Consider the following 22,442-nt stretch of genomic DNA (forward strand, 5'->3'; position numbering starts at 1 on the left):
ATGAAATATCAATTACAATTTACAATTAAAAACTCAAGAATACTGTGTGAGCTATAATAATATATTTCTTTTTGGTTGATTACTTGTAGGCGTGCCTTGTCAAGTACACTTAGAGTTAGAGGCATCAAAATATGTTATATATAGTATTAGTCAAACGAATTCGGTAAGTCAAATTTATAGAGAACTAGTGAGCAAGGCTATTAAACATGAACTTGGGATATTTATATCCAGATAATACAAATGCCTTTTTCTACTGATTAATTGTCATAAATAGGTTAAGCATTTATATCCGGACAATAAAAGTGCTTCTTTTATAATTTGAACAATATGTTCAATCATTACAACATCAAAAGTACATTGATGAGCTTCTTTTATATGAATCATTTCTTTCATAATTGTGAATCAATTTTTTGTAAGCATATAAGCTCCTTCATTCGTTTCTCGTCGAATATGGGAGACTCTAGTTTATATAAGAGATTATATAACAATTCGAGCATCATCAATTACTTTGTCATAGCGACACCAATTTTGCCCCTCTTTCCATAAAACCTGCACTACCTATAATGCACCTCATTCTAGCTCCTCCTTAATCTTTGTGTCTTTCTCTCTTTTCTTTCTTTCATATTATTCTGCATTCTATATTTTAGGGCTGGCAAAACGAATAGGCGAGTCGACCCGTTTACGACCCGCCACTTGTTTAAGGTAAAACCAAATACGACCCATTTAGCTAACTGGTCACCCCCAAAACTCGAACACGGCACGACGATTTCACGGGTTACCCGACACAACGTGCTTAAAATAATAGCGTATGTTTGGTTGACCCAATCCGACCCGACCCGTTTAACACATATAAAGTAATGGGTCGTATCGGGTTAACACGACCCGTTGTAGCTCAGAAAGTAATGTGATAATATCAATGGCATTCACAAATCATAATAGTTTTAGGTTTAATTGTCTATTTAAATAGCAATTTATCTCTTAAAATTAAACTCCTAACACCAAATCACTTAATAGGTTTAATTCTCTAATCAAAATATCAATTAGCAACTCCATCTCTTTGGAATTAAACCCAAAATCACTTATCAAATATCAAGCTAAAAGCCTAAAACATAAAAAGATAGTAAAAAAGAGCTATCAAAATCATAGTAAATTTAGTAATAATGAAAAAAAGAAACAAAACTACATCATCATTACAAGTACAAATTGGGTTCTCATTTTTGCCACATGTTGTCCACTCTTAAACGATCCACAAATATGCAAATAACTAATATTATCTTACTATCCATATAACCAATCTCTAGTGTAAACTAATGCCTCAACAATACCAGGTTTGAGTGAACTCGTATACTGATCTATCACACGTCCATCAATACTAAAAGTGGATTTTTAAGTAATAATAGAAACAAGAATTCTCAAAAATATCACGAGCCATAGCAACTATTATAAGATAACAAAATTCATTTTCTTTCCAAAATGAAAGAATGTCAAATGTCGCATTCATAACAGCTAATTGATTCTTTAGGTTTAGGAGATCCTCCATCCTTTAGGTATATATATATTTTTTTAATAAATTATAAATGTGTCATAAATAGATCAACCCGTTTAGGATAAACCCAAACTCAGTAACTTCGTGTCATGTTCGTGGGTCGTGTCAAAATTGACAACCCTATTCTATACTCATCACATTATGACTTATTATGACTTATGAGTTCTTACATGGTATTAGCGCCAAAATGTCCTGAGATCGAACCTTGATTCCATCATTTACCTCTCATTTTAATTAAATATTTCACATGTTGGATTTCACCTATTAAAAGGAATTGAGCCTACACGTGAGGGAGAGTGTTAAAATAGTGATTAAGTGATTAAATTTATCTTTTCCTATTAGCTTAAGCTTGTGACAATTGGTGATTTAACACTTTAGCAAAAATAATTGCTTGTAAGGCAGCAACAACTGGTCAGTAATATTACCTTTTGGAGATTGCAAGGTAGCTAGCACATCTCCCATAGAATCACGCACAATTACTCATATGCACATATTCTTGTTATGTATGTCTACCACAACATACCAATTAAGCTTGGCAATTCCCTATGAAGGAACCGTCAAAAGATGGCAAACCATTGTTTTTTCATCTTCCCTTGTATGTTTGATGGCATGTGTATCTCTATATTCTTGAATGGACTCAAAGGCTTTCCGAACAAGTTAGTTAGGATGGTCGAAAACCCTTTTTTATACCACATAATTTCTTATTAGCCACAAGAGCGACCACCGCCATTGCCTCCAATTCATCCTTATCCAATTTTTTGCGCATAATATATACGAAAAGTATAAACTCATCATACATCTCACAGCATTTTTGAAACTTCTGACAACATATACTCCACGCGTCTCTAGCTGCAGGGTAGTTCCATAGAACATGCTCTGTCGTTTCCTCTGCCACACCACATCTAGGGCATAGAGAGTCGGTCACTATTTTCTTTTGTTGGCAATGGATTGAGAAATGCCCTCCACATGAACACTTTTACAACATTTGGCACCCCCATCTACCAAATGCTCTTCCATGTATCCGTGAAACAAAATGAATTAGAACATTCCCCTTTATTAGTCTTTACACTGGAGTTTGTTAGATGATAGACACTTCTTACATTTATGTTGCTTAAAAAAAAAAATTTATTGGCTCTTATTTTTTATTATATATTTTTTCTTATTCTAATAATAACAATATTGACATTTTTTTATAATATTTTCTTTATAAGTAACAAGTTTCAGTAGATTTTGTCTATTTCAAGTACGTTATTTGTTATTATTTGTTTATTTTATGAGTTTCTTGCAAATAATTTTATTGTCTAGATTAAAAAGAATTTTTTTTTAAAACTTCAACTCAAATGATTTTGTTTCTTTAAAAAAAATAAATTACAATTTTAAACACCTTATATCTTGTATTTTTGTACTAATGCATACATGTTAACTTACTGAATATCAATTAGTATAATATATATTTCCGGAGTCTTTTTTTTTAATATGATAGATATATTTTTTTGTGTATGTTATAATTTTTATTTTGAAATGTGTTTATAATACTTTATATATAATAAAAACATTATATAGATATCAAACTCACCTTCTCGATTTTTCCTTTCTCCATTTTCACGGTAACAGTGCTTGGTGTCTTCTCTGTAGGCTCTACCGGTCTCTGTTTCTCGTGAGTTGCTTTAGATTTAGTTTATAGATTTAGATCTAAATTTAGTCTTTTCAACTTTAGATCTAATCGTCTTATTCGGCCAAGATGTGTATTATGAAGGGATGTCTATGATGCCGTGCCTCTGCTGCTACTTGTGGGATATTTGTTTTTTGTTTGTCCTAACCTTCGAGTTGAGGACCGAGTAGATCGGTGTGGGGGCTTAACCCTCATGGCCAAATTTTTAGTTTTTAGTTATTTTTTATTTTTGTTTTATATTTGTACTATCTATGTTCTAGATCTAGTTTGTATGAAGCAGATCTATTCCTTAAATGTAATTATATATGGGTTAATGGAAATTTGAAGTCATTTTTATGATTTTGTAACCTTCATTACTTTTAGCTATAATTTTTCAGAATTGTATGCTCTATATTGTAAGAGCTTTATGGTCATAAAATTTTATTCATAGAAGTTGCATATTAAAAACAAAAACCCACTTTCCCGACCTATTTCCCGTGTATTGCTTTTTTGTTTTTTTTTTTTTTTTGGGTAGAAAAAGAAATTGACCGACCACTCACGTTTACCTCGTTATTTTATAATATTATTCATTCTTGAAGTGCTAAATTTACAAAAAACGGTCTCATCTCAGGTAATGATTCCCCGAGTGCTACCACAGGGGAGGCTTCGCAGGTGACAATGCCACCGAAATCTGATTAGGCAAGGACAAAAACGGTCTCCTTCCTGGATTGACTTAGATACAAGATGCACCCAATCATATTACACTCTTACCCAAGCTTATTCATTTTGGGAAACACAAGATCAGTTCCCACTGTGCGAGTGTCACGCTTATAAAAGCTAAACACCCATACAACGGATAAATGATCATCTTCGTCTGCAATCGTCAGTATTTGTAATCCTCTATAATTGAGAGGCTCTTCATCTTCAGCTTCTTCATCGTTAGGGAAGAAAAGAGAGCCAAAACCCTAGGGTCTCTGATTCTACGAAGCTATGCCGGAGGTTAGCGTGACCTTGGAGGTCGGAAACGACGGCGTCGCGGTGATCGCCATTTCTAATCCACCGGTTAACGCCTTGGCCATTCAGAGTGAGCTCCACGCCCGTTTTGATGTATCATTTTGGATTGTAAAGTTTGGTTTTGGCTGAGATTTTGTTTGTTTGGTTGGTGCAGTTATTACTGCGTTGAAGGAGAAATTCGACGAGGCGGTGAGGCGAAATGATGTGAAAGCTATTGTTTTGACAGGTAAAATTTTGTGTTTTTTTGATACGATGCTTTGAGCTCACCTCTTTATTTATTTATTTGTCTCGGTGAAGTTTTATTTGTTCCATTTGATTGAGTTAATGGATCTGTGAGCTGGTGATTGCTTGGTAGTTCTAACTGAGAATTCTCTTGGAAATTGAGTTGGTGACAATTAGATTTTATTGATTAGTGATTATTTGGTGATAACCTGTAGCTCCAAGCCTCCAACACGTTCCCTGTGGATTTGTGAATATTGTTAAATATTTTTATTGAAATTTGTTTTGTGAGACCGATAGGTTAAGTGGCCTCTGATTTTTTTTTTTTTTTTTTGGAATTTGGAATTTCTTCATTGAAGGCAAAGGAGGGAGGTTTTCTGGTGGGTTTGACATCAATGTTTTCGAGAAGGTTCACAAGACTGGTACGAGTTAGTTTGACATACTCTGTACATTTGAACTTTAGAAATGTAGAATTTAGAGTCTGGGTTTTGTACTTAAGAATTCATTGCTGTATTGTTTGGTCCGGCAGGGGATGTTTCGCTCGTGCCTGATGTATCAGTCGAACTTGTGGTCAACACAATCGAAGGTATTTTCCTAACTTTAACCATCAGGATCTCGTGGACTTATTATTTTCCTGGAAACTTCACAGAAAATGCTTTTTTTTTTGGTGGTTTATATAGAAACGACCGAGTATTTGAGCATGTTTTGACTTTGTTAATTTTGTTTCTTCATAACCACAGATTGCAAAAAGCCTGTAGTTGCTGCTGTGGAAGGGCTTGCTCTTGGAGGTGGCTTAGAGTTGGCACTGGTTTGTGTTTGTTGTTAAGGAGGAGCGATTTCCTTTATTTCACTTTCTCTTTTTCTTTTTCATCTTTCTTAATGAATTTGATTGTCATTGCATGATTGCCTCATTCTGGTTGGCGTCTTGCAGGGATGCCATGCACGTATTGCAGCACCAAGAACTCAACTTGGCTTGCCTGAGCTGACACTTGGAGTAATTCCAGGGTTTGGAGGTATACCTGCATTCACAAACACACACACATACACACCCAGTTTATTGTTAATGTTTAATATTTCATCTTTTACAACCGTGAACTAATTGATTATTTTATAAGGCACACAACGTCTTCCAAGGCTTGTGGGGTTGTCAAAGGCTGTTGAGATGATGCTGGTAAGCATCACCTCCACCCAAATTTTCTTTTGCATTTTCAATTGGTTAGAGCTCGTAGCTGACTTCCTGCACTTCCCAAATTTTCTACTTACTGATATAGATGCTAGTTTGCTTGTGAAGGAGAGGTAGAAGATTTATTTTATTTTATTTTATTATTATTATTTTTTTTTTAAGGCAAGGAGGCCAAAGATATTTGATGGAATCAGCCTGTTGGATAGAACAGTAAAAAAAGGGAGAAAAGTGGGGTGTTTGCATGATAAAATCAGAGCCTCGATAATTTGTTGTTTTAGATTTGAGGAGAGTTGAGTGGGAAGGGACATTAAAAGGTTTTTCATTGAGCATTCCTTTTATCTTGCTTTGGTTGGATGGTTGTGTGCCAGTGCATTTAACATCTAACTCTAATCTCTGGTGATAACAAAATTCTTTTTGAATCACCAGCCATGCAATTTCACTATGATTTGAATGTACCAAATAGAAAAATAAGTGCCTAGGAACCCATTAAAACTCCTTACTGCAAATATGCTGTGGGAAGAGTGAAACCTCCATTGATGCTCTTTATCAGGACAATTTTGTTTGGCGTCATCCTCCACACCTTCTGATTGTGTCTCTCTTTTGGTTGTGGTTGAATTCCTTTCTCATTAATCCAATCGAATACAATTGCAGTTATCCAAAGCAATCATGTCAGAAGAAGGGAAGAAGCTAGGTCTTATTGATGCTATTGTGGCCTCTGAAGAGTTGCTGAAAGCATCTAGGCTGTGGGCTTTAGATATTGCAGATAGGCGCAAGCCATGGATACGTTCCCTTCACAGGACAGACAAGATTGGTCCCCTATCTGAAGCACGTTATGAATTGAAAATTGCAAGACAACAAGCCAGAAAAACTGCCCCAAATATGCCTCAGCACCAGGCCTGCCTTGATGTGATCGAGGAGGGCATTGTTCATGGAGGATATAGTGGAGTTCTAAAGGTATGGTTGGTTTGGGAGGTACTGTTATCATGTGTAAATCATGTGTAAATTATTATGTTCCTTCGGAATAAAAGGCTATGCTTTTTTATAGTACTAGCAATTTATGGTTGTCTTCCTCTAGGAATCAGCTATTTGTTCTTGTTTTCCAGAGCAGAGATGCTTGGGTCACCCAGGAATCATAAGTTAATATTTATGAAACAGCTGGCTTCTCATCTGTTCCTGTATGTAATAACAAATGAAATTATCATTGCAGGAGGCGAAAGTATTTAAAGAGTTAGTGTTATCAGACACTTCAAAAGGACTTGTTCATGTATTTTTTGCCCAACGTGCAACATCCAAGGTACTAGAACTGATTCAAGTACCCTCCCTTCCGGCTCTTTTCTTGTTTTTTCAGTTCAGGAGTTACCAGATTTGCGTGATCCTTGCTTGCGAGCAAATGGCTTTGTATACTCGTTTTCTGTAAGTGCTGTATTTTCATTATATCGTACTGAAAAATGCTACGACAGATTCATTAAATTTTGACTGAAAAAACCTAGAGTTTCTTGAACTCTTGGCTAAGCTGTAGAAACCTAGGGGCTCAGAATCTGGGGTTAGTGGCTTTTGTTTCTGAGTGGCAATTATTTTGCCTGACCAACTGTGCCGATCCTAATTTGACATGGGTTTTGCCAACAGATTCTTACTCAAATTTTTGTTTTTGTGATTCTCATAGAGGATAATGTTCCAAATTCTGAGAAATTAATACATAAGAATTTATGAATGATATGCATGCAGTACACTGACTTATTATATTATATTATAGCTTGTCCCGCATCTGTTTCTTCCAAGCTTCCTTTCTGTACTAGTTATGTATTGCAATACGTGCTCATTATATGATTGAACTTCATTACATGTTTGAACTCAAATTTTTGCACAACTCCTGTATTTTCATTTTTTTTTTGTTGATTGAAAGTGTTATATGGCCACTTGATATGGTGAGTTGTTATATTGCTTATGTCGTTCCTATAAGGTTCTTATTTTGAGGATCTTTGCTCTTCCTGTTCCAAGATCATGAAGAACTCGAATCTCCTTTTTCTTTCTCAGTTTAAGAAGTACAATTGTTGTTTGTTACCTTCTACATACAATTTCCTTTTAATAATGATATCACTTAATTCTGGACGTTCGAGTTGTTAATAATCAGAGCAGTGTGATCTGTGTCCATTCACTGAATGAAAATTCAAGTTTGATATGTGTAGTTTTTTAAGCAATAGATTTGAAAGAAAAAAAATGCCAATACGCGAACCACCTCAAGAAAGAGAAAAAAAAAAAAAGTTTTTTCTTTGTGAAAATGTAATGCTGCAAATTATTAAATGAAGATCATAATAGATATCTTGATTTTTGGACAAAAATGAACACTCATGAAGAACCTTGTAAATTCATTTAGGTTCTGGAGATATAGAATTAATTTAAGCCTAATGCGCTTAGTAGAAACATTTTTCGAATGGTTTTATTAAGTTTTCCTGATTTGTATTCATAAAACTGAATTCATTTGTTTAATTTTTCTCCTTTTCGACGAGTCTTTACAGGTGCCTAATGTTACTGATGTTGGGCTTAAACCAAGGCATGTGAAGAAAGTTGCTGTTATTGGGGGAGGTCTAATGGGTTCTGGGATAGCTACAGCTCTTCTTTTGAGCAACATATATGTTGTTCTCAAGGAAGTCAATTCTGAATATCTTCTGAAGGGAATAAGAACGATAGAAGGTGGTTACTTTATTCACAGGAGTTATTGGGATTCACTATGTTATTTCTTGTCTAGATTGCTTTCACTTGGGAAGAACATTGTTTAAACAATCTTAGCCAAACTATTGCCTGGTGTAATTGATGAGAAGTTATCAGGTTGTCTAAACATGTGACCCTAAAAATTAAGCTGCCTGTCTGGGATTTGATTTTCAACAGATACATACCTGATGGTTTAGGTCTTATGCAATCTAAAATTCACATCATAGCAGCTTACTGAAGCTTGTTAATTTTTTAATAATCTTTATGTCCACAATGGAGAATGACACCAACTAAGATTGATTGCCCATCCTGATCCGCACTGCTATCAGAACTAAGGATAGGGAATCTGTTAGTGAGTCTGTCAAATGCCTGTATTTTACCAGGTGTTTGTTTTGCACATTCTTTTCTGGCCTGACTATTGAAATTTTTCCATGTTATATAAACTTATGACTCTAAATTTTTTGTGACAGCAAATGTTCGAGACTTGGTGAAAAAAGGAAAGCTGACACAGGATAAGGCAGAAAAAACTTTATCAAAGCTTAAAGGTGTATTGGACTACTCAGACTTTAAAGAGGTGGATATGGTCATAGAGGTGGGCTCAAAAACTCATTCTGATAGTGAAATTTGGAATTTCAAACCCACAAAATCCTTGTAACAATAGTTTCTATTTGTAAAATGAGATGTGGTAAACTCAGTCTACACTTGGCAGATGTGTTATTTTGTTCATGCTTACTCAATATGTTCTCTTTATCTACTCATTATCTTGTGTTTTCTAATAGTGTAACATCTTATGAATGGACAATCCTTAGTGCTGCCTGTTTGACATCATTCATTTTGTCCTCTTTTGCAGGCTGTCATTGAAAGTGTTCCTTTAAAACAAAAAATATTTAGTGAAATTGAGAAAGCCTGCCCTGCCCACTGCATTTTGGCAACAAACACATCTACTATTGACCTCAATTTAGTTGGGGAAAAGACCAGCTCTGAAGATCGCATTGTTGGGGCACATTTTTTCAGGTTATTTCATTTCTCTTCACTATACATGCTCTCTACTCTATCATATGCTTGTTAAATTTAAAGGCTGATATATATCATATACACCTTCTGATTACTTGTCTGAGTATGGCATTGCATAGTAGCTTTGAGTACCACACTCGACCAACCAGATCCTCCTTGAGATTTTTGGCAGTAGATATCAAACCAGTGCTTGCTCATCTTGCATTTAGGAATATTAAAATAGTGGTTAACCTAGGGTCCTTAGTTGGGCTCAACCAACAGAGGGAACTACTCAAGTATTGAACTATGAGAGCCTCGTATCATATAGATCAGTCTGAAGCACAAACTCACTTCTCTGCATGACAGAAAAATCATTCTCATTAAACAAAAACTGGGAGACTCTAGTTTCTAGTAGATCTTCTCCCCTAAAGTGCTGTTTGGCATCCAAGATTGCCTTGAGCAACAAAGGTTCCAACCACATCTAGCAGGTTGGATTCTTTCATTTCTAATTGTCTCATAGGCAACCAATTAATTATAAGGCTTTTTTGTTTCTCGTTATATTTTTTGCCTAGTGTAAGTTGGGATCTCTTTGTACCACAGGTTCTGTGATTTCTTCATTCAGTAGAAATCTTGAAAGCACCTTCTGGCTTTTTAAAGAGCACTAAAATATCAACATGCTAAGATATTAAGCTGGGGTATAATTTGCATATAAATTGATAGAGCTTGCATGGATTTTTCGTTCAGAATATATTTTCAGTTGAAATTATGGTTATTCTGTTCTAGTTTGACAATTAAAACTGAAAACATGATTACAGGGACATGTCTTCTTCTGGCTTTTTTAAATGAACTAAGCATGATATTATCTACAATTGTAATATAGAATTTCTTTACTTTTAAAGAGCAACTGTTTCACCTTCATGCTGTTAAGTTTATCAACAGCATTAGTGTTTTGTGGCAATGCTTCAAGATATCCCATGATATTAATATGTTATTTTAGTACTGTAGCCACTCTTCTTTGATTCAAGCATTTCTAATGATTATGCCTTTCGTTTATGCTTTGGTTAATGTGGCTCTTTGATGAACAGTCCTGCTCATGTGATGCCTCTTCTGGAGATTGTGAGGACAAAGAAGACATCTGCTCAAGTAATTCTTGATCTCATGGCAGTTGGGAAAATTATTAAGAAAGTTCCTGTAGTAGTGGGTAACTGCACTGGCTTTGCAGTCAATAGGACATTTTTCCCATATTCGCAAGGTGCACATATTCTGGTAAATTTAGGTGTGGATGTGTTCAGAATTGACAGGGCAATCCGCAGTTTTGGCCTCCCCATTGGTCCTTTCCAGTAATCTTCTTCCCTTAACAGTATACTTATCATTTATATTGTTTTACATGTATATGTGCATGTGGTGGATCATGTTTTTTGCCACTGCATGTGCTGGGGTTGGGGAAACATCTTAACGGGGGAAAAAAAAATCATGAGGAAAATTCAAGTTTTAATTTGGTTATAGAAGAACCAATAGAGACATAAGCTTTATGTGACTTGAGCTTCCCGGTTAAGCCTTAAAACTCTTTAAATTGTCACCTCATAGAAGGCCTCAAACAGTAACCTTAAAAATCATTTCAAACCATGATGCTGATTACCTTGTCCTCTTGATTTGCAGGCTTCAGGACTTGGCAGGATATGGAGTATTCATTGCAACTGCGAAAGAATTTGCTAACGCATTCCCTGACCGCACATTTCAGACACCATTGGTTGAACTTTTGGTGAAAAGTGGAAGAAATGGTAACAAGGACTTTTATAACCACCCATATGAATCTTGCTTATTTTCTTGAAGTTGCTAATCATTTTTTCATGTTTGCCACCTGGGCTCCCTTTGCGCTTCCATTATTTTAGGTAAAAACAATGGAAAAGGATACTACATTTATGAAAAGGGGAGCGCGCCAAAACCTGACCTTTCAGTGCTACCAATTATTGAGGAGTCTAGACGACTCACCAATATAATGCCTGGTGGAAAGGTACTGCACATGAATATATGAACATTCCATTTCCATTACATTGTGCTGCTTCAAATTGTTTATGGCCTGCTTTTAATCTTATGACACAATATTACAATATTGGATATCAGCTAATGTGTTTGCTGGATTATGTTAATGCTGGCAGCCTATATCTGTTACTGACCAAGAAATAGTGGAGATGATACTCTTTCCAGTGGTGAATGAGGCATGTCGTGTTTTAGATGAAGGAATAGTTGTTCGAGCATCAGACCTTGACATTGCATCTGTTCTTGGAATGAGTTTTCCGTCTTACCGGTGAGTGACTTTATGACCAGTATCTTCTTAAGTTGGACTTTGAAGTAATCAATTCTTCCTATTGCAAACTTTTTCTAGATGCTTTTCTTCCAAACATTTTTCTCATGGAGTGTATTGTGGCATGCTTCGCAAGTGTCAACGCTTGCAGATTTTCTTGATTTCTGTGCATCATTTTCAGTTTACAGCTTGTATTTGTGGGCCCTTTAGTATACTCCCTGTGTACATGGGTTGCGCCCCTTACGCTTTTTAATACATTGATATTACTTATAAAAAAAAAAAAAAAAAATCATTAGATATATATCTTATTCAATTGAGTTTATGTAGATATTTTGCAATACTATTTGTCAGTCTTTATGCTCAGCCAAATTTGTATGTAACTGTCTGCTCATTTTGAGTTCGTCAATCGTCATCTTGCCAAACTGTGACGGTTCTGTGTTATGTTATGTACGCTTAATAAATTATCCCCTGAGGCACCCTTGAATGCACAATTGAGTCCGCCCAAGCCTGCCCGGCGGCCTTCCTCTTAATGAGAATAATTTGTAATTGCTGAGTTTTTCTGTCCTCTTAATGAGAATAATTTGTAGTTGCTGAGTTTTTCTGTGGCAATAAGTTGCTATATCTTGCATGCATAAATCTATTTGGTAAATCCAGTTCTCCTCTACTTGAAATCTACAAGTTAAAAAATTAGGTTTACTAAGTGAAGAGGGACCATGATCTATGGATGGCTATTCTGCGAACATCAGAATTGCATTATCGGCCATGAGAATTTACAGATTTTCACAAAATTCTTATCCAAAATGGGCTTGAGATATTGAATCATAAATGTGGTATCTTATGACTCTTACATTTCTTTTGCCTAGCAATAGTGTCTCATAATTTCACAGCAATCGTTTCTTTTTTTGCAGTGGTGGTCTTGTTTTTTGGGCAGATGCAGTCGGACCTAACCACGTTTATATGAGTCTCAAGAAATGGTCAGAACTGTATGGCAATTTTTATAAACCATCAAGGTTTTTGGAAGAAAGGGTGACAAGAGGCATCCCATTGGTAAGAACCCTTGATCAGCTTCTTGTTTGTTTCATTGCAATTTCAATTTACCTTGAATAGTTTAAATTTTTCCATGCCATTGATGGGGGAGGGTTAAATGAGGTTGACCCTGGCATTAATTTTGATAGCTTACGGTCGTGGGCTTCTTTCATTGTGATTTTAAGTTATCCCGAACGGTGTAGTTTTATTCCGTGCCATTGAAATGGTTTAGTAGAAACCCTTTATCTATATAATGTTATCATTCTCCTGCAAAGGCAACTTGTCTAGTACTGATATCATCTTCCTGCAAAGACAATTAAATTTTTTTATTAAGAAAACATGGGTAGGATGGAAGAAAGCAGTCAAACTGTTCCTCTATCTCTCTCTTACTCATGGCAGTGAACATTTTTCTTCATAAAAAGGAAAAAAGTAAATGATATTGTTGCTTTCTCCTGCAGAGTGCACCTGCTTCATCATCTCCAGTATCAAAATCACGCTTGTAAGCAGTAATTTAACTTCAAATTGCTGAGCATGGAGAAGAACAAAGAAGTCATGTTTTTTTTTACTGGTGGTAAATAAAAAAGCCATGTTTTTGGCTAGCTTGTAATTTTAATAGATCTTCGAAATAATAAGATTTTGGTTTCCCGTTGTTTTCTGTTTTTTAACCCAAATTCCAATGTGAGCTCAAAAGTTTCCCTCCTGTATTAGTAGCATCTCTTTGTTGTATCACTCTGGTTAGTTGTTGACAATCCAAGCAATCTTGATCTATTCTTTTTTGCCTGGTTCTTAATATAATACAAGAATTCCGAGAGGTATACAACTTAAGTGAAAAACAAAAAACAAAAAGGAAAAGTTTTACCTACCCCATTGAATTGACCCGCAACTAGGGTGTGGGATCTCCTTCAATAGAAATCCACCACTTGGCTGTCTCTAATCTCTAGTCAGAGTCTTGGAGGTCACACAGCCAGACTGTGGATCTCTCTGGCCATAGAGCCGTGAAGACCGGCCACGACTTGGTTGTTGGGTTGTCCCCTTTCCACTAGTGAGGAGGTTGACCAGCCAAGGTGTTTTTTTTTTTTTTTTTTTCCTCTTTAATTGTTTATTTAATGCAAGTGTATAATGGAGAATTTCAATCACGTGACACATTTTTTGTCGAAATTAAGAGACTGCTGATAGAGGGGAGAACTAAAGGAGTTGTGTACAATTGAGTGGCACTTTTTTTATAGCTTGTTAGACAAATGCAAATCAGGTGTCAATTTGAGAAGATAAGCGTAGTTTTCAAATCAAAAAAACTTCAACTTTAACTAACCCTTATGAACCAATTTCCACCATTTTTTAGATAAAGCAGTCGAGAACTTAAAAACGAAACCATTTATATTTCTATATATTTCTCCTTCGTCGAATAGTGCCATTTTTCCAATTCGATTGATGCTCAAGTCCTTGACAACGGCAATACGTTTGGGTTCCCGGGGAAGCAAGTTGAGGTCAACGGTCCCAATTTTATTTCTTGCCTTCATTTATTCACATCAACTGTCTAATTAAAGAACAAATATCAGTTGTAAACATAAAACAAATTAGTCTTGAAGATATTCTAAGAAACGTATTCCACCATAAATTATCAAACTGCTCTTTGTTTCTCTAGAGATGTGAATAGTTGAAAAAATTCCTAGCGCCTAACAATACAAGCTATATTGTCACCAGCATTTAATAATCTAAATCATATCTTATGCAATTACAAGGTGCAGCATATTACACCATTTTCTGCTCAAACTATGGTTGAAACTGGAAATTAATTTAGAAATATATTAACGGCGTAGAAAAATAATAATAGAAAAGAAAAAAAAAAAAAAAAGAAAAAAAAGAAAAAGAAAAGGAAAACATCAGATTAGATCCCTGTCAGCTCTAGCAATGAGGCCCCATACCATGTTCACACTGCATTCAAGAAAATCCCACAATGGTGTAGTATTTTGGAGATGCAGGGGAATACCTTGGGCCAATTTCTGTGTTAAAATCTTTCTACATCTCCTTTTCCGTCTTCTGTTTGCTATCGCCATTTTCGGGGAGGAGTGGAACTTTTGGAAGGAGGTCAGCAACTGCTGGAGTGACCATCTGAGCAGATGTTTTGGCCGTAGGTGGAACAACAGTTTTTGAAATACCATTTTTAACTGCTCCTTGTTGATGCCCTGCTTCAGTTTTCACATTGGCATTGGCAGCACCATTACTCAGTAGGTCTTTTTGACCGCCCAATTCACTTCTGGCTAATGAAGAACAGTTTGTCTCTGTAAATGTGTCATGGAAGAGGATGCCATTAATTCTCAATACTAAACCATGCAAAAAAAAAAAAAAAAAAAATCATTGATAAGTTACACACGCACCCGGTGGGACATGAACCCACGACCTCACCCTCCATATTTTCTGTGGGTTATTTCTTGACTCTGTCGTTAAAGCTTTTTGTTGTCCCAAACAATGGTTTATTCGTTTCAAAAAATTGATATGGCTACTTTCATGCAACTACTAATCAAACTTAGAGGGAGATTAACTTGCCTTTTATTTCTCCAAAAGTAATGAGCCTATTAAGACAGTCTCGAAGCTTTGTCAGAACAGTCCTTTCCTGCTCTGTAAAGACCTCTGTCATGCCTTGTCCATCAGGCAACTGTGAAGACGTGTTACCATGACCCATCAACCCATCAGACGAAGCAGATCTCATGAACATCGCATCTACTTCATCACACATCAACGCTAAAGTTCCAGGAGACATTGGCCTTCCTTTTGGCACATCAGCGCCATCTGAACTGGAATCTTCGGCACCAATTTTATCGGTCTGGGTTGCACTTGAACAGTCATCAGCCACAGCTTTCTCAACATCAGGTTCCTTCCGGGTTTGAAACCTTTCTTGAGTTGAAGAAGCATGGGAAGTTTCTGTCTGATCTTCGGCTTGCTTTTCTGTTTCATTTGTTTGCTCTGGACATATTAATCAAGTTCATCATATATTCTAGAATCAATTAAAAAATATCCTATAAAACCTCTAAATGCACCTCACAACTCCCCAGTAATGAAAATTTAGATACCATTGTACCCAGCCAGTAATACGAACTTCTTACACACAAATCACGATATACCTGTAATTGTTCTGGCAGCTTCTCCTGCTAGGACAACCAAAACCGAACAAAGCTCCCTCACATCCTGCGGTTGGATGATGTCTGCTAAGAGAGACCTTAAACAATCATATACAAGTTAGTATTGTAACCAAGCAGGTTAATGACATCTTCCTGAATACAACCATTTTTACCTGTACGTAAATTTTGAAGGGCCTAGTGCTGCATTGCCACCAACACGAGCACCTGGGACGGAGGACAAGGAAGAGGAGGGTGCAGAAGCTTTGAGATGATTTGCCTGATAAACATAGAAACAAAAACTTAAGTATACTATCATGAATTCTGAAGGTAGTACCCAAGCGTCAAAATGAGAGGAAGTTCAGTGGTAGTAAATAATCAAAAATTACAAGATTCCACGTACTAAAGAGACAGCAGCCATTCCCTACCAATGCAGAGACGATCATTAATAACTTCAGTCACGTCTTTTCTTGACTAAAACATAACTCTCAAAATCCATATTAAAAACACAGATATGGTCAAGTGATTTTATTGGAAGCCAGAATTTGAATAGCAATAATTATTCACTGATGTTCTCCCTTTTTAGCCATTAACCACTCAAAATATACTCCTCTTCAAATATGCCAAGATCAAGTTTACCTGTTGAAATTGCCCAAGCCGGTGAATGGATGGATCCTTAGCTGCTGAAGAAAAGAAGAGGTCAGCACTTCTTCTTTTCTTTGACATCGGAGGGGATGCATAGCCAGAGGATCCAATAGCTCCAGTTATGGCAGCATTCGCTGCCTGTTGAATATATGCTATGTTGTTGCCTTGATCTCCGTGGAATAGAGCCTGTCTCTCTTCACTACCCTCAAAATTCTTGCAGTCTATGCATTTACAATTTTCAGAGCAGAGAATGTTGGCTTGAAAGCACTCGCAGTACTTTTTGAGGCACCCAGACTTTTTGCAATGGCATCCCTTATTGTGCTTTCCCAATATTAAAACTTCCCCAGCCTCCTCCTGCATATAATTCAAAACAACATCAAATGTTTGTCAAGGAACAATGTTTAAAAGTATACTAATAGTGAAAAGTTCAATAAGTGTATTAATAAGGTAAACATTTCAATTTATTAGTTGAGAACATGTTATTTTCTTTTTTCTATGTTGATATGTTCACAATGGCATTATACAAAAAAGGGAAAAATGCAAAATTAATCCTTATAGTTACACTGATTTGCAATAAGCTCTTTATGATATAAAAATTTGTTGAGAACTCACTGTGGTAAGCAAAAATAACAAATAGATCATTGCACCCAACTTCCGTCTAAATATTTTTACAGATACCATCAAATGCCACTTCAATATCAATCATATTATGACACATTTCATCACCAATGAAAAATATAAATATATAAATATTTATTTAAAAAAAAAACGGAGAGGATCGTTGAGCCACCCCCTCCCGTTTTTATTTTTTTATTTTTTTATTTTATACTTATATTACTTTAATTTTTTTTTTTTTTATTGTAGGTGACGTGTCATAATATAATTGGTGTTGGCATGGCATTTGGCAATTTCCATAAAAAATTTGGACAAAAGTTGGGTGCATGGACCTATTTGTGTTTTTGCTTACCACATTGAGGTCTTGGCAAATTTTTATACCATATGGAGCTTATTACAAATTGGTGTAACCAAAGAGGTTGATTTTGCATTTTTTCTTACAAAATATTCTAATTATATATAATTCAAAAAAAAAAGACCACAAACACGCACACACAGCCCAAAAAAAAAAAAAAAAAAAAGCTAAAACATGCACATAAAGGTGGAGTGCAATAAGTAACATAATAATAATAATTCACTATTAAGTCACCACTTATTTCAAAAACTTAAGAAATTTTAAGAAATGTTAAGAAATTATGAATTTAATCATTTAATTAATATTTTAACACTCTCCCTCATATGTGAGCTCAAACTCTACCTCAATAAGTGAAGCTTATTACATGAAATATTTAACTGAAATTGAGGGTAACTATAGAGTTAGTGTTCAAACTCAGAACCTCTATTTTGATACCATGTTAAATCACTACTTATCCCAAAAGTTTAAACTTATAAAAAATTGTAAATTTAATCATTAATATTCCAACATTCTCTATCCACCAATTCTTAGTAATCATCTTACGCACATACCAGGAAACTATAAGCAATACCGTAAATTCCTTCCTGATGTCACAAAGTTTTAGCACAACGTTCCCATATGAACAACAATAAAAGCTAGAATAGATATCTAGAATGGTGTCTCAGAAATAGATCCATCATTGACAGTAACAAAGATGCCACAATGGCTAGAAACATGTAAAAGGGAACCCCCAAGAAACATTGGTAGCAGCATTAATAACAAGATAGGTAAAATACTAAAACCTCTTACATGTTGTGCCTATACTAAAAACTGAAAGATTACCTCAGCACCTGGTAAATAAAATTCAAAATGTAGCATTATTAGATGAACATACCCTACTATCCCGCAATGCATGTGGGCTGCTGGCAATTTTTGGCCTGAATGCATTTGGATTACGCTCTAAAGTAGCTTCTACAGCTTCTCGCCTAGCAGCTTCATTCTCAACGTTGTTATAACAATTTACACAGTTGCACCCATCACAGTATATTCCAGATGCAAAACACTCACAATACCTGATTGACAAAACGAGCTTCACATCAATAAAAATATCTCATAAGAAATATTAAGTTGCATACAATTTATACCAAAACGAAATTGCTGCAAGATAATTGAGAATGTTAGCAGGAACAAAAGTTACTTAGAGGCACAACATAGTTTGTCTTTACGCCAATAGAAGCATAGGATCAAGCCTCGTGTATTTGAATGCTTCAGTAAGTCTAGGTTATGGACTTACAGGGTTTCCTCATACAATGTGTTAAGTTAATCAAACACACATGAAGGCACATATAAGTACAATGTGAATGTGACCCAATTTTTTGTCCAATAAATCTGATATAAGGCACATAGGATCAAGCCTCATGTATTTGAATGCTTCAGTAAGCCTAGGTTATGGACTTATGGAATAAGCGTTGCAGATGCTGATGAGAAATTTGTCGAAGGAAAAACATAGTTTGAACGAAGAAAAGCCAGTCAATAGTTCAACAAAAGTTGCAGTACCACAAGGGCATTTGCAGTATGTGTAATTATGGTACAAACCAAATGTTAATCTGCACTTACACAATCACTTTTTTTTTTTATCAAGTATGAGAAGAATTTTTTGATTCATTAGTTGCGTAATCCTGTTACCATTTACACCCTTGGGTTGAGATTGCATTTGCCTTCAGCCTACCCCAACCCAACCAATTTTTACCATTATCAATTACGCCGATTTATCAACCAGTGCATATTGAAAAATCAATTGAAAATTGCAAAGCAAATACACACAATCGCAACACACACACAGAGGAGAATGGAAGACGACACATATCATTCTCATAGAATTCTACAACATGCTATGTACTATTCAGAGAGTACCCAACTACTAGCTACCATTTGGATTTATCTCCTTGATCAGAACTCAAAGATTGCATGTAAATATGTAGCTCCTTAGCTAAAAGAAGAAACAATGAATTAAGAAATGAATAATTTTTCTGCCTTTTTGGTTCATAAAGAATATTCTGGCAAAAGGTTGCCAGCTCTTGTTATGGAACCTAGAATAAAATGGTAAAAGAAGTGAGTGGGACCACAGCACCATATTAAATGGTATAATTATAAAGTTTATAAATAAATAGATAAAAATATGTGTTTATATATTTGGGCAAATACATACATCAGAGTGGGTGAGCGTGCGAGCATGCGTGCTTGTGTATACTTATAAATAATGTGTGCCTGTCTTTATACAAGCATAGTAATTCAAGTGTAGAACAACACACCATCTTATACCAGGAGAGCATAAAGAGGTCATGTACTTACAACTTTAAGCATCGTGAGTGTTTACAATTGCATTGTTTTTGCTTCTTTGGAGTAGCATCTTTGACTTCGGAATTGGATCTTGGTCTTGATTTTGGTGAATCTGGTTTTCTGCAGAAAGAAGGGGGTAGGGTTACACCAAAATTAATAGATACATCTTGAGCTTCTATCATGTGCCATATTGGCAAAGTATTTGTGTACGTACAACTGCTTCCATAAACTTCAAGTTTTGAAGCAAATGTGTCTTTACTATATGCATAAAATTTAAGATCTAAAGGCATATCAATGCCAATCCCACTTTCAGTGGGGTTTGGGGTTGGGAGAAGCGTTACAACACGGGCTGATTAGCTTAAGGAACTTTTACCAGGGCACAGGGACAAAAAAGAGTAAATAAACAAATAAAAAGCAACAAAGTTCAATTTCATAGATGTGGCATAGATAACCTAATACACCATTATAGAATATATCTATAACATGGAGAATTCATGCAGAGATAACAGGGTAGAAATTGTGCTTGAAGGAATTATAATAATATTTATTATTTATCAGACAAATACATGAACAAAATGAATAAACCCAAAAGTTCCTGCTACACCTTTTCGACGCTATAATATGAAGATGGATTGGGTGAGAAAGAAATTGCTGAGTTTTTGGAGATTAAAAGGACTAAAAAATATGGTAGTGGCAAGAAATGAATCTTTCCACGGCTCTATAAATATAGGAATTAAATAACTAAAACGATCTACAAAAGCAACAAACAAAGTAACCAAATTTGAATAAGAGTTCCATATAAAGAAACCACTGTAACTTCAATAGCCAGGATGCCAATCAGGGCCCTCAAAATTTCCAGAAACATAGCAACTTCACACGTCAAAAGCAAATCTTTCAAACAAAATCCATGGGATAAGGAACTTTCTCAGTAAACCAACAAATACAATAACACACACTTCACTCCCCAACAGCCAAAGCTTCCAAATCAAACAAAAATTCCTTCTCAACGAACCACAAGCACTCCTCCAAAAGACCAAATCATTCAAACTAATCAAGTTTTATTCTCAACAAACCAATCGCCCAAACAAAAATCGAAATTTTGTAACTGAAAAAAACCAGAATTGAACAAACTTACACAACCCTCACTGGCGGATGAGACGTATGCGGCGGCGGCGGCACCGGAATCGCCATTGCAACCGGCTTCGGCTGCGCTGGTGCCACTGTCACCGTGGCCGCAACCATCTGCGGCTGCGGCTGTGGCTGTGGCTGTGACTGCGACTGCGACTGTAATTGTGGCTGTGGGTGCTCCGGCAGGGCCACACTTCCGGAGCACCCACCGCCGCCACCGAAGCCCGTGAAATCCAGCTGCCTCGCGAGCTTCTTCGTCGCTGGAGCCTCCGTCGACGCCAAGGTCGCTGCGCCGTCCGATTGAGCCTTCTTCAGAGGGATATCGCTTCCCTCACCCTCTCCCATCAAATTCAAAATTAGAAAACTCAATCACAATTCCTTTTTCTCTTTTCAATAACTCAATCCGCTGATAACTCCCAAATAATCACCAAAATTCCTCAAATTCAGATACTTTCAGATCCAAAACCAAATCGTAAGCCACCGAGATAAATTCAAATACAGAAAAATAAACGATTTCGCAGCTGAAAACGCTGAAGTTCAGCGAATAGTGACCGAAATTGAGAGGGCTTCGATTCGCACACAGAGAGAGGAATTCAAAAAATTGTAAAAATTCAAAAAATTTCAAAGAGAGAGACACAGTTTGGGACCTTAAGAGAAAGCAATGGATGGAACGAAGAAGAAGAAGAAGAAGAGAGGAGCAAAGGGACCTTTTGTTGTTCGTCTCTGCTCCCTCTCTCTCCCAACCTTTTGAAATTCAATTTTGTGAATATTGGACGGTGGGATCACCGATGGTTGTTTGATCAGACGGTGCACTTTGGAACTAGTTATCGGACGGTGGGAATTCATAGGAGTGTGAGTAGTCAGTAGCTGACCGTCGGATCTAGGAGGATGATAATTTTCCACAAAAGCGAGTCTGAGCGGAATACTGTAATGGAAAATTATCGGGTGCTTTTGTCCTCTACTGGAATCTTGCCACGTGGCTATGATGGCCCTATTGAGATGACGTTTGTGAAACGTGTATGGATTTGATTGGAGAGGAGAGAAATCATTGAAGGGGTGGAAAACGAGGGAATTTTGTAAAGATTCCGCTCCGTTAAAAGTGAAAAGTAAAATAAATTTGGCGCTAAAGGGTCTGCGAGGAGTTGTTGAGTTGGAGGTAAAGGCAAGGAATGGACGGCCAAGATTGGAAAACGGATTTCTAGCGAAACACAAAGGTGCAGTAATTATCAAATATTACCACTTGTGACTAATTCGTTGTCAGTAAATCAATTTTAAAATTTATTGTAAAAATTGAAATCGATAAATAAAACTTAAAAATGGGCCCCTAATATCATCAGCATCTAGGGGTGTGCAAATGGGGCGGTTCAACCGCTAACTGCTTTGGTAGGTAGTTATTAAAAACCGCTAACCGTCTACCTTTATAAATAATAATATTAAATATTTTATAGTAATAAAATATATTAAACACCAAAATAGGGTCGTTTGGCGGTGCTTTGCCTCCATTTGGTTTGTAATATGTAGGGTAAAGTCCACTTAACCCCCTCAAACTACCACCCTGATGACAATCTACCCCTCAAACTATCAATTACGACAATTTACCCCCAAACTACCAAAACAATGA

At 36.1% G+C, this 22,442-nt stretch overlaps 2 protein-coding genes across 5 annotated transcripts; one reads left to right on the forward strand and one right to left on the reverse strand.

Annotated features, from left to right (window-relative positions):
* The first annotated feature begins 4,070 nt into the window (after positions 1 to 4,070).
* LOC132165340 (peroxisomal fatty acid beta-oxidation multifunctional protein AIM1) lies at positions 4,071 to 13,414 on the forward strand. Its single transcript, XM_059575862.1, has 18 exons — positions 4,071 to 4,281; positions 4,366 to 4,437; positions 4,790 to 4,852; positions 4,960 to 5,016; positions 5,171 to 5,238; positions 5,362 to 5,443; positions 5,546 to 5,601; positions 6,265 to 6,567; positions 6,821 to 6,907; positions 8,130 to 8,304; positions 8,793 to 8,914; positions 9,173 to 9,336; positions 10,401 to 10,655; positions 10,975 to 11,096; positions 11,208 to 11,329; positions 11,475 to 11,623; positions 12,529 to 12,667; positions 13,105 to 13,414. Exons 1-18 carry the CDS (start codon positions 4,188 to 4,190, stop codon positions 13,147 to 13,149), a joined length of 2,175 nt encoding a protein of 724 aa, XP_059431845.1. The 5' UTR covers positions 4,071 to 4,187; the 3' UTR covers positions 13,150 to 13,414.
* A 355-nt stretch (positions 13,415 to 13,769) lies between these two features.
* LOC132166419 (protein tesmin/TSO1-like CXC 5) lies at positions 13,770 to 21,542 on the reverse strand. Of its 4 annotated transcripts, none has more exons than XM_059577223.1 (10): positions 20,829 to 21,542; positions 19,706 to 19,813; positions 18,249 to 18,426; positions 16,399 to 16,758; positions 16,163 to 16,183; positions 15,936 to 16,039; positions 15,766 to 15,860; positions 15,191 to 15,607; positions 14,634 to 14,925; positions 13,770 to 14,176 (listed from the first exon to the last, which is right to left on the reverse strand). In XM_059577223.1, the coding sequence occupies exons 1-9, from the start codon at positions 21,164 to 21,166 to the stop codon at positions 14,663 to 14,665; spliced, it is 1,884 nt and encodes a 627-aa protein (XP_059433206.1). In that variant the 5' UTR covers positions 21,167 to 21,542; the 3' UTR covers positions 13,770 to 14,176; positions 14,634 to 14,662. The 4 variants fall into 4 exon arrangements, with proteins under 4 accessions (XP_059433206.1, XP_059433205.1, XP_059433204.1 ...); XM_059577222.1 differs by having other exon boundaries at positions 13,770 to 14,180; XM_059577221.1 differs by lacking the exon at positions 13,770 to 14,176 and having other exon boundaries at positions 14,234 to 14,925.
* Between the last annotated feature and the right edge of the window lie 900 nt (positions 21,543 to 22,442).

The sequence above is a fragment of the Corylus avellana genome, chromosome ca11 (genome assembly GCF_901000735.1).
Source record: "Corylus avellana chromosome ca11, CavTom2PMs-1.0".
Lineage (NCBI taxonomy): Eukaryota > Viridiplantae > Streptophyta > Magnoliopsida > Fagales > Betulaceae > Corylus > Corylus avellana.

Coding starts and splice junctions, on each gene's coding strand:
- LOC132166419 (XM_059577223.1), bottom strand. CDS start 21,166: ATGGGAGAGGGTGAGGGAAGCGATATCCCTCTGAAGAAGGCTCAATCG. Junction 19,814..20,828: donor CATCCGCCAGTGAGGGTTGT/GTAAGTTTGTTC, acceptor TTCTTTCTGCAG/AAAACCAGATTCACCAAAAT. Junction 16,759..18,248: donor ATGCATTGCGGGATAGTAGG/GTATGTTCATCT, acceptor AATTATATGCAG/GAGGAGGCTGGGGAAGTTTT.
- LOC132165340 (XM_059575862.1), top strand. CDS start 4,188: ATGCCGGAGGTTAGCGTGACCTTGGAGGTCGGAAACGACGGCGTCGCG. Junction 5,239..5,361: donor GTGGCTTAGAGTTGGCACTG/GTTTGTGTTTGT, acceptor GGCGTCTTGCAG/GGATGCCATGCACGTATTGC. Junction 11,624..12,528: donor ATGAGTTTTCCGTCTTACCG/GTGAGTGACTTT, acceptor CTTTTTTTGCAG/TGGTGGTCTTGTTTTTTGGG.